At 37.1% G+C, this 10,605-nt stretch overlaps 1 protein-coding gene across 1 annotated transcript; it reads left to right on the top strand.

Moving 5' to 3' along the window:
* Window positions 1-1,435: 1,435 nt before the first annotated feature.
* Window positions 1,436-2,549, top strand: LOC142337029 (cytochrome P450 2D26-like). The gene has a single exon (XM_075386066.1). The coding sequence runs from the start codon at window positions 1,539-1,541 to the stop codon at window positions 2,406-2,408; it is 870 nt and encodes a 289-aa protein (XP_075242181.1). The 5' UTR covers window positions 1,436-1,538; the 3' UTR covers window positions 2,409-2,549.
* Window positions 2,550-10,605: the final 8,056 nt, after the last annotated feature.

Here is a 10,605-nt window from a genome sequence, read left to right as displayed (position 1 = left end):
CTTGCAAGCAATACGGCGTGTAATCTTACAATACTCTCGGTAATAGATTAGGCTACTCACAGATTGTCACACTGCAGTTAGTTAGAAGATATTAACTATCAAATTTAATTAAAGTTGTTGTCGATGCAATGTTAACAATTTCGTTGGTGCTTTAGGACAAATCTTCATATATATATATATATATATATATATATATATATATATATATATATATATATATATATATATGTGTGTGTGTGTGTGTGTAAGTGTGTGTGTGTGTGTGCTTTTTACCCAAAAGTTGACTAATCTAACGAATCTATCTGAACATTTATTCTCTTTTTAAGCGCTAGCATTATTTACCGGGGTGGAGTTGCCTGACAGAACACGCAAAAAAATTTGCTCAGATTGAGCTTGAAATTATAGTCGAGAGCTCGCAGGACCGAATGAGAACAAATAGAAAATTAGAGCCCATTGCTCATTTTTTTATTGGCCATACAATCTGATCGATTTAATTTACATCAAATGTAAAAAATTTCGAATTAATCAGTAGTCGACGCTCGATTATCTATGATGTGCAGTCGGATCGTGCTTCACTTGGCCTCTCCGCGGCTGCAGCTCACCACACCAATTGTTGGTAAAGAATTACGACCACGGTTTATCACAAAAAATAGGTAATGGGCTTGAGATCGACAAACCGGAGATCGGAAATTAACTGCCTTTAAATCTCATTTTATCGCTTTCTGCTCTACGCCCGTTCATCTTTACCGGTGTCCTCCCACTCGAATTAGATTATTTTAATTTTCGAAATTTTAAAACAAGGGAGAGTGCATTTCAAGTTAGTGTTATACACTTTTATCTCAGCCGCCTTGGAGAAATCATTACCCTATAAGGAAAAATTTGAACGTGGCCCCACTCAATTTTGTCAAGTAAATCCGAGCAATATTGGGATTAAGGCAACTATGAGAGAGGTCGTAACAAGTCATTTTTTAAAGTAAGTTTTAGTATAGTAATTGTGCAAACTCATCCCGGGCAACTTTGCTTATTGACAGACCAGATACTAATCACACAGTCAAGTCTCAGTTATTCTGGTCGTTTTTGGTTTTGCTCTTAATTATTCTAGTGTTTGATTCACAAATTCTGTTATTCTTGAAATTATTAAATAATTTTGGTCAAATTTATAGATGTCATTGTAAATTAAACTGTAAAATGGAGCAATTATTTTCTAATACGTTTTCAAGAAGCAATGGCTTATAAATAATTCAATAATTTGGTTATTTTGATAACTTGATTTCTTTTGGGAAAAATGGAGAATTATTCAAGAAATTTCAGGAAATATTTAAAGAAAACCAATTTAAAAAAATCTCCACAAACAACCTAAGTTTGCAAGACAGTCGATTGCCGGAAACTTTCTTTTAGCTTTTTGGATGAGCCTTTCTAAAATGTTTTAGCATCTGATTGGGTATTTGTCAAACAACGTCATCTTCAATATTCTTTTCAACAAGACTTATGAATACACAGATCCAAAATATCTTGAGACATTCAATTACTTAGCCAGGATGGTCGAACTTCAAAATCCCAGCGGCATTCATTGGCTTCTTCCTCTGTGTATTGCGCGCCATATGGCAGTAGCGAAGGAGCTGCTCTCATTGCGACGTCAATTTGAAGATAAAATTATGGCTTTCTTTCAAGAGAAAAAGCCAAATTCAGTCGAGGAAGCCCAAAACCGGGAACCAATCTGTGTGTCAGACTATATCTGGGACAAAATTTTAATTGAAAACGACCCGGCAATTGAAGAGAAAAACGCTCTCTTCATTCTTATTGACTTGATAATAGGCGGCCAGGAAACAACAACAAACACAATTTCTTGGCTAACATTATGCATGATTCATTACCCAGAAATACAAGAAAAAGTTTACCAGGAGCTACAACCAAAAGTTGATCTCCAAAATCCGATTGTTCCTGTGTCAGTTCAGAATGAATGTCATTACACCATGGCAGTCATTAGTGAGACAATGCGTTTCTATCCCATGCTTTTTTCAACAATCGATCACACTGCGGATGAAGACATAGAAAATTTCCATGGCTATCGGATACCCAAAGGCACTAGAATGATACCTAACTTGGTTTGCCTTTACAAGGACGAAACTCGATGGAAAAACGCGGGCTCTTACGATCCAGAAAATTTCTTGGATGACTCCGGAAAATTTCAACGACATCCTTGTCTGATCCCCTTTTCCATGGGTGCCAGATCGTGTCTCGGGGAGGGAGCTGCCAAGATGGAAATCTTCACGGGGTTTGCTTCACTTGTGAGGAAGTACAAAATAGAGGCTGTGGGTGACGAGAAGCCAACAATGACACCTGTCGTTGGGTTCATTGTAGTGTCCCCTCAAAATTTCAATGTCAAATTGACCCCACGTGATGCGTGATAAGATTCAGTTACTCAAAAACTCAATGTGTAAATTTTGTCATATTCTTCTTGAAAGTAGAAAAACAATTTATGAACTGTAACATTTATAGTTCTTCCTTTAAATCTTGTTTAATCGGAAATTATTAAATTTTGTATGAAATCCTTATTTTTACAACTGAAACAGTGTGAGCAGTTACTTCCGCACCCGGGCCGAGGATTTTCCCCAAAATTAACGGGAAAAAGAGTGTAAAGAGTGTAAAAAATATTTTTACACCGTTAGTGCTACCCTTATATAATTAAAGAGTGTAAAAAAAGATTTAGAGGTGGAATAAAGGTGTAATTTCTTCATTTTACACTCTTCATAATTACACCATTAAACTTATTTTTACACCCTTATTTTACGCCATCAAATCTTTTTATTACACTCGTCCACTCTTTTTCTTAAAATTACACTCTTGAATTACACTTTTTACACACTTATTAAGGGTACACTAACGGTGTAAAAAACTTTTTTACACTCTGTAAACTCTTTTTCCCCGTTATTTTTTGGTAAAGACCCTGGCCCGTAAACCGTCTCGAAAGCACTCAGTAGTCTGATCAGATGCATGATATTAATCTATAAAAATATCTAGCTACAGTAGTGTCGGAAATATCTCACTTTGATTTTAAAAAAAATCAAAACTTGAGATTTTTCCATTATGATTTGGTGGTGTTTCCCTCCTCATTTTCTCAACCGGGCTGGGGACCGGCTACGGCGGAGTTACAAACAAACAACTATAGGAGCTTTTGAGAAGAGAACTAGATAAAAAACCAGGCTCAAACTCTATCTACAATCAAAACAAAGCATAATAAATTTTTTTTTCAAACAATAAACTAAACAAACAATACAAAGCATAATAAATTCGTTATTCGCAAATTTCCGTAAGAAAACCCAATTTTTCCTACACAAGCTAAAGCTACAATTGTTTTTGTTACATGCTCTAGGTATACAGAGGATACTCAATGTCGAGTTTGGTTTGATTTGGACAACGCCTTGACCCGATGAAAAAGAACAATTTTAAAATTCGCTAATCGCTATATTTGCAAATTTCCGTATGAAAAACTAACTTTTTTCCTAGACAAGCTATAGCAAAAAGACTTTTTATTATAGGCTCTAGGTATAAAGTGGATACTCATTATCGAGTTTGGTTTGATTTGGACAACGCTTTGACCCGATGAAAATGGACTATTTTTAAAAATTCGCAAATCGCAAAATTCGCAAATTTCCCTATGAAAAACTAAATTTTTTCCTAGACAGGCTATAGCAAAAAATTTTTAGGTACACAGTGGATACTCAATACCGAGTTTGGTTTGATTTGGACAACGCCTTCTTGACCCCATGAAAACGAACTATCTTTTAAAAATTCGCTATTCGCGAAATTCGCAAATTTCCGTATGAAAGACTAACCTTTTTCCTAGATAAACTATAACAAAAATTCATTTTGTTTTACACCCAACTGATTTTTTTGAAAAATTTCAAGTACAATTTTAAAGTAGATTACAGGAAGAGTTTAAAACATAGGTTGGGGGTCAATTTTTTGCTCCATCATATAAAAACACTGATTGAAGAAGAATTTGTTTTGATATTTTCACTACGTTTGTCTTCCTTGAACACTTTCCAGTTTCAATTGCACCCAATTGATTTTTTTTTTGAAAAATTGCAAGAATAATTTGAACACTTGAATAATTTGAATACTTTCCAGTTTCACTTGCACCCAACAGTTTTTTTTGAAAAATTGTGTCATTCGAAAGTAGATTACAGGATGAGTTCAAAAACCTAAGTTGGGGAGGGGGGGGGGTTGATCTTTCGCTCCATCATATGGGAAAAATGATTTTGAAAAAAAACAATAGTAAAAGAATTTAAATTAAAAATATAGACTTTCTAACTCGTCTTCCCTAATTCGCATTGGTTTCACCCATGGAAAAGAGTGTAGTAAAGAGTGGAATAAGGCGAGTAATTAGAGCGTATGTTTAAAAGTGTAATAAGGGTGTATTAAAGAGTGTGAAGAGTGTAAAAAATAGTGTAATTTTCTCAAAATTAAACTTTTAGACTCTTATCCCTACTAATTAAGAGTGGAATCGGCTTTACACCCTTAGTCTCGCTTGATAACGGTGGAATACGTGTGTACTACTTGGCCCGGGCTTGTGTAAAATTTACTCGGACAGGCTGATGCAATCACTAAAAAAATCTTGAGCTCGTTTAAGCTAATACAACGCGAACGACCAACTACAATATTGTTTCTACTTACAGATGACTGTTTTAGATCCCTTATTTTAGTGAGCATATTTTGGCGCACTTGCTATTTTTAAACATAGTAACGTGCTACATAACAAAACATAATTTGTACGAGCGGGCACTAAAAAAACTGGGGGGGGGGGTGTACAGAATAGATCTTTTAAACATCAAATAGTATTTTCACGATACGAAAAGGTGTCGAATGGTCTTGGATAACATACCTCAGTGAGCATCGATACGCCTTTTCTAATTCCTAATTCGGATCATTTCCGTTTTTTCCCCCAAAAAAGAACGCTACGCACCTCCAGATACAGAGCACTTGCCGTGACATATAATAAATCATTATGTACAAATATGGCAAGTGCGTCTGTGTTAATTATGCAACCACTAAGCTGTGGGCGGCAAGGGAAAAGATTCGCCAATTCTGAATTGGGCAGTCAACTGACTTTTGCTATACGTGTATGTAGTAATCGGGAAACCCAAATGCGAAAATCATTTTTTCATGATAAATTAAAGATTTAGTTTTTTTGCTTCATATAACAGCCCATTATCATGGAGAGGATTGACATTGATCAATATTTATTTAATCTATAATAATAATAATAATAATAATAATAATAATAATAATAATAAAAACAATAATAATAATAATAATAAAAATAATAATAAAAATAATAATATTAATAATAATAAAAATAATAATAATAATAATAATAATAATAATAATAATGATAATAATAATAAAGATAATAATAATAATAATAATAATAATAATATTAATAATAACAGTAATAATAATAATAATAATAATAATAATAATAATAATAATAATAATAATAATAATAATAATAATAGTAATAATAATAATAATAATAATAATAATAATAATAAGAATAATAATAATAATAACATTAATAATGATAAGAATAATAAAAATAATAATAAAGATAATAATAATAATTGTGGTACATGGGTAACCACTTAACCTCCAAACTATTATATCTTTGAAGCAGTAAATTAATAATACCATATGCAGTATGTAATTCATCATGTTTTGTTAACATTGGAATCGCCGCGCGATTCTTCATAGTGTTGAAAGTGACATGTATTTACGCACTAACAGACAGACCACGAAATGATCAATTGCAGTCTGCCTTATATAAACGTGAATAGAAGTTGTGCGTTAATCTTCTCTTTATACGATAGTTAAGATACTTAGTTGAGCGTGAAGGAACTAAGTACCACATGGTGCAGTCAACGGAAAAAGGAAGAACCATATTAGGACTGGAACCATTTTGGGAACGACCCAGCTCCAACCCCCCCCCCCATTCCATGGGAAAAGTGGAGAAGTCGACTCAAGATGGCCCTCGTCGCAAAGACAAACATCGAACTAGATGAACTCCTAAGAGAGAAACCGACAATAGTCATATATCCCCCGGAACCAGTGGAAGAACAACCAGTGAATAATCCAACACAAACAAAGAGGGAGAGACTCACCAGATACAGTCAGGCATTAGCCAAATGGAAGAACGAGTGCAACCTAATCGAGAGAATAGGGGTGTTTTGCGGCGACAAGCCATGGGACATTGCAGACAAGAAGGCAAAATCAATGGTGTATCTAACAATTGGAATCGAAGGACGCAGGATGCACACCCGAAAATACCCACATACAAACGTCGAGATCATCACGACACAACAACTGTGGGAAGAATTAGAGTTGACATTCATAAGACCAAGGAATGTAACTTTTGACCGGTATTTGTTGCTAACCAGACGTCAAAAAAAAGGTGAAACCATGGAACAATTCCATTCGGCCTTACGATCCCTAGCAGAATTCTGCCAGCTAGGAACTCTAGAAGACGGATTGTTAAGAGACATCTTCACAGCCAACATGAATGATCCAGAAATACAAAAAGAACTCTTGAAGGTAACATTGGAACCAGAAAAGGCACTGGAATTAGCCATCAGTATTGAACTAGGCGCACGAAGCCAACTAGTCATACAGGCAAAATCCACAACAGACCCATCAATGGTATCAATAGTAGGACGATCGGAGCCCGTCCTAGCAATCACCAGTTCAAGGTATAGAGGAAATTTTAGAGGCAACTATAGCCAGCCCCGAGGCACATTCACACAGTCCAGAGGCAACAATAACAACATCACTCAGTCAAACAGACAAGTACAACACAATTGTAGGAACTGCGGACAACCCTGGACACAAGACCACAGAGCCAAATGTCAAGCGCTAGGCCAAACATGCAGAAGATGCAATAAGCTCAACCACCTTGCTAAGGTATGCCGCTCAAACTTAAACAGAAACAACAATAGAAACATCAACGAAATCGAAGAAATACACGATACACAACACGAGGACAACATAATCATGGTCTCCTTAAATAACGAAATAGAGAGCATAAGAGATGACTCAGAAGAAGACTACAGTGTAAACCTAGTCTCCTCAACGGAAGGATCAACAACCCCCACCAAACTAAACGTGACATTTGGAAACAAAAAATATTGGGTAATGGTCGACTCCGGGAGCTCTAACAGCCTAATCACAGAGCGGATGGCCCACGAGATAGGAACGGGACAAAAATAGTTGGTGGAGTCGGAAGACAAATCCAACTAACCTAAGAAGCTTCACGAACACCCCAATCAAGAACAAGGGAACCTTGTACTGTGACGTTCAATGCAACGGGTGGAGCCGACCTCATCGTGGTACCAAACAACCATAGAGCACTAAAAGGCCGAGACCTCTTCCAAGGACTAGGCATTCAAGTCAATCAACAGACATCCCCAAATTCGGAAGGTAAGAATGTCGCGATGATAGAAAATCTGGATAGCCAAAACTTATAACAAATAATAGCAAAACAATTTCCCGGTCTAGTAAAACGGATAGGACGATCAGTAAACCACACAGTAAAATCCAAATTTAAAACAATCTTTACGCCTATTCATCAACGAGGTCGAAGAGTACCAATACACTTACAAAACCAGGTCGAACAGGAACTCAAAAAATTACAAGAGAACGGCAACATAATAAAACTGGACAAATGCAGCGACAAAAACTTCATATCGCCAATTGTAATAACAGTCAAAAGAGAAAAAACGATAAAACTAGCCATGGACTCTAAAATTATAAACAAAGCCATCCACAAAAACAAATATCAGATGCAAAACATAGATTGCCTAATGGACAATATTGCCCAATCAATCTCGGAATCGTCGCACGAAGGCGAGGTACTTTTTTCAGCAATCGACTTACGGTATGCATACAGCCAACTACCGCTAGACGAAGCAACAGCAAAGCAATGCAATTTTAACATAGTAGGCGGCCAAACCACCGGAACGTACCGATTCATAACAGGTTTCTACGGCCTAACGGACATGCCGGCAGAATTCCAAAAAACCATTGACAGCACACTAAAAGGTCTTAGAGACACATATAGTTTCTTGGACGACATAATTATAGTCTCCGGCGGAGGAAGAAAAACTCAGTAGGAAAAAGTTTTCAAATGCCTGCAAAAACTCGATAAGGAAAACCTCAGCATAAACTTAGAAAAATGCCACTTCGCAAAACATAAGATAGAATGGTTAGGATTCGAAATCAATCAAAACGGAATAAAGCCACTCATCAGCAAAATCGAGGCTATTCAAAACCTAAAAGCCCCGAACACATTCAAGCAACTAAAATCATTCCTCGGAAGCGTCCACCACCTAACCAAATTTGTTCCAAATCTAGCAATCCCGTGTAAAGTCTTTAGAGACCTTCTGAAAAAGATAACAAATACAAGTGGGAACATAAACATCAAATAGCATTCGAAAATATAAAATTACACATAATAAACATAACAGAAAATACGCACTATGATTCCACCCCAAAAACGAGAGTCAGAACAGACGCATCACGATCCGGACTCGGAGCCGTCCTAGAACAAGAATCGAACGAAGGGTGGGAGACAATTGCATACGCCTCACGTTTCCTCAATAAAGCTGAAGAAAAATATAGCATAAATGAACTAGAAATTTTAGGTGTAGTGTGGGCACTTGAACATTTTAAACATTATCTTTATGACCATTATTTTACATTACAAACAGATCATAGAGCACTTTTATCCATATTGAAAGAGAAATCTACGAAAGCCCATCAAAGTAGACTAACACGTTGGTGTGACAGGTTAATCCCATTCCATTTTCAATTTGAACACATACCAGGATCAAAGATGGGATTAACAGATTACATTTCAAGAAAACCAAATAACAAGGCCAATAAGCCGATACGATGAGGACTTTGTAATTGCGCAAATAGACGCAATCAAACAAACCCTATGCAATAAGACAACGAAGGAGGCCGCGAAAAACAGACAAGTTGGAATCGTCCAACGATTCCAAAGCACTAACTACAAAGCCGAAAATCAAACGACAAAGAGGCCGCCCACGAAAATTACCCATGCAATCGCAGGACGATTCCAAATTCAAAGTGCCTAGAGTGCCTAGAGAACAAAGTCACAAGACAAAACCACAAACTTTGCAAAAGCTGCACAATTACAGCCTACGCAGAAACCAAGAATTACCAAATATAGAAAACCACGTGACGATAGATGACGCAACTTTACAAAAAGTCACACAGCAAAACATTGCAAAAGCGCATTTGCCAAATAACTTAGCTACAGATAAGTCACTACCTAATCCCAACTCTAATTTCGAAATGGACAAAAAAACCCACAATCCAACAAACCCCACCTACATCGCCAGCTAAGAACCCAATCTCTTTCTCGACCTACCTCAGCCAAGACAAAGAAGATCGCCCCACCAAAGCAGTCACACAATTAGATAAAGCAATACGAGATGTCTTCAGTTCAACACTAATCGCGGCCATGACGAACAGAGACGCAGTTCTAAGGGAGATAAGAGACTGTATAACACTAGGGGATGAACAAAGATGTAAGGCAGTAAGCAGGCAAAACCACACACATTGGAAACAACTCAGTGTGAATGACGGGTGCATCCTCCTAGACAATCGGCTAACCATCCCGAACGCAATGAAAGAAACAGTGATAGACGTCCTGCACGCAACCCACCTAGGCGCTTGGGGGATGACCGAACTAGCCCACAGATTATGGTGGCCGTTCATAAACAGAGATCTGATTAACAAATCAAAAACGTGTCGCCCGTGCACAGAATTTGGTTAGTACCTTAAAAGCATAATACCAAAAACCAAATGGTCACCACTAAAACCATGCGTCGAACCGAACGAAGAAATACAATTAGACTTTGGGGGCCCAATACTAGACGGTCAAGGAAGAGAAGTATACTTCCTTGCATGCATTGATAGATTCTCTAAATTTCCTACGCTTAAATTATACAACAACGCGAATGCCACACACATAGAACACTTCCTAACAAAGTACATTGCTATCCAAGGGGTACCCAGATCCATACAAATGGACCAGGCTAGATGCCAAACAGGAAGTGTAATAAAAGAATTCTGCAATAGAAATAATATCAAGATAATATTTGCCCCAGCGAACGATCACCGATCGATAGGATTAGTCGAAAGATTAATACAAACGGTAAAACGCCGCCTAGGTTGCATTAAACTAGACCCGAACCAGCGCCCCTTCAACATATAACAGTCATTAAAACAAATCGCACAGGAATTAAGAATATGCCGCAAAAAAGTGACTAAAATTTCCCCTTTCGAAGCACACTTCGGTCGCCCAGTGAACACACCAATAACTAACTTAACCTCATGTGCGGATAGTCGAAACTTGAAATGGCCAAATATTAAGTCTGATTATTTAAATGACAACATTATGGGCAACGACGAGCTAATCTCAGACGAACGTTGGATACAAGAGACGCTGGACAGCGACGAAGAAGTGAAACTATCAAAGCAGCGAATGCTATCTGCGGCACTGAATGACAAAGGTGAAATCCC

The sequence above is a fragment of the Convolutriloba macropyga genome, chromosome 3 (assembly GCF_964194025.1).
Source record: "Convolutriloba macropyga chromosome 3, txConMacr16.3, whole genome shotgun sequence".
NCBI classification, from domain to species: Eukaryota; Metazoa; Xenacoelomorpha; order Acoela; family Convolutidae; genus Convolutriloba; species Convolutriloba macropyga.
Note: the sequence above shows the minus strand (reverse complement) of the source record. Positions and strands in the feature narration are given on the sequence as shown.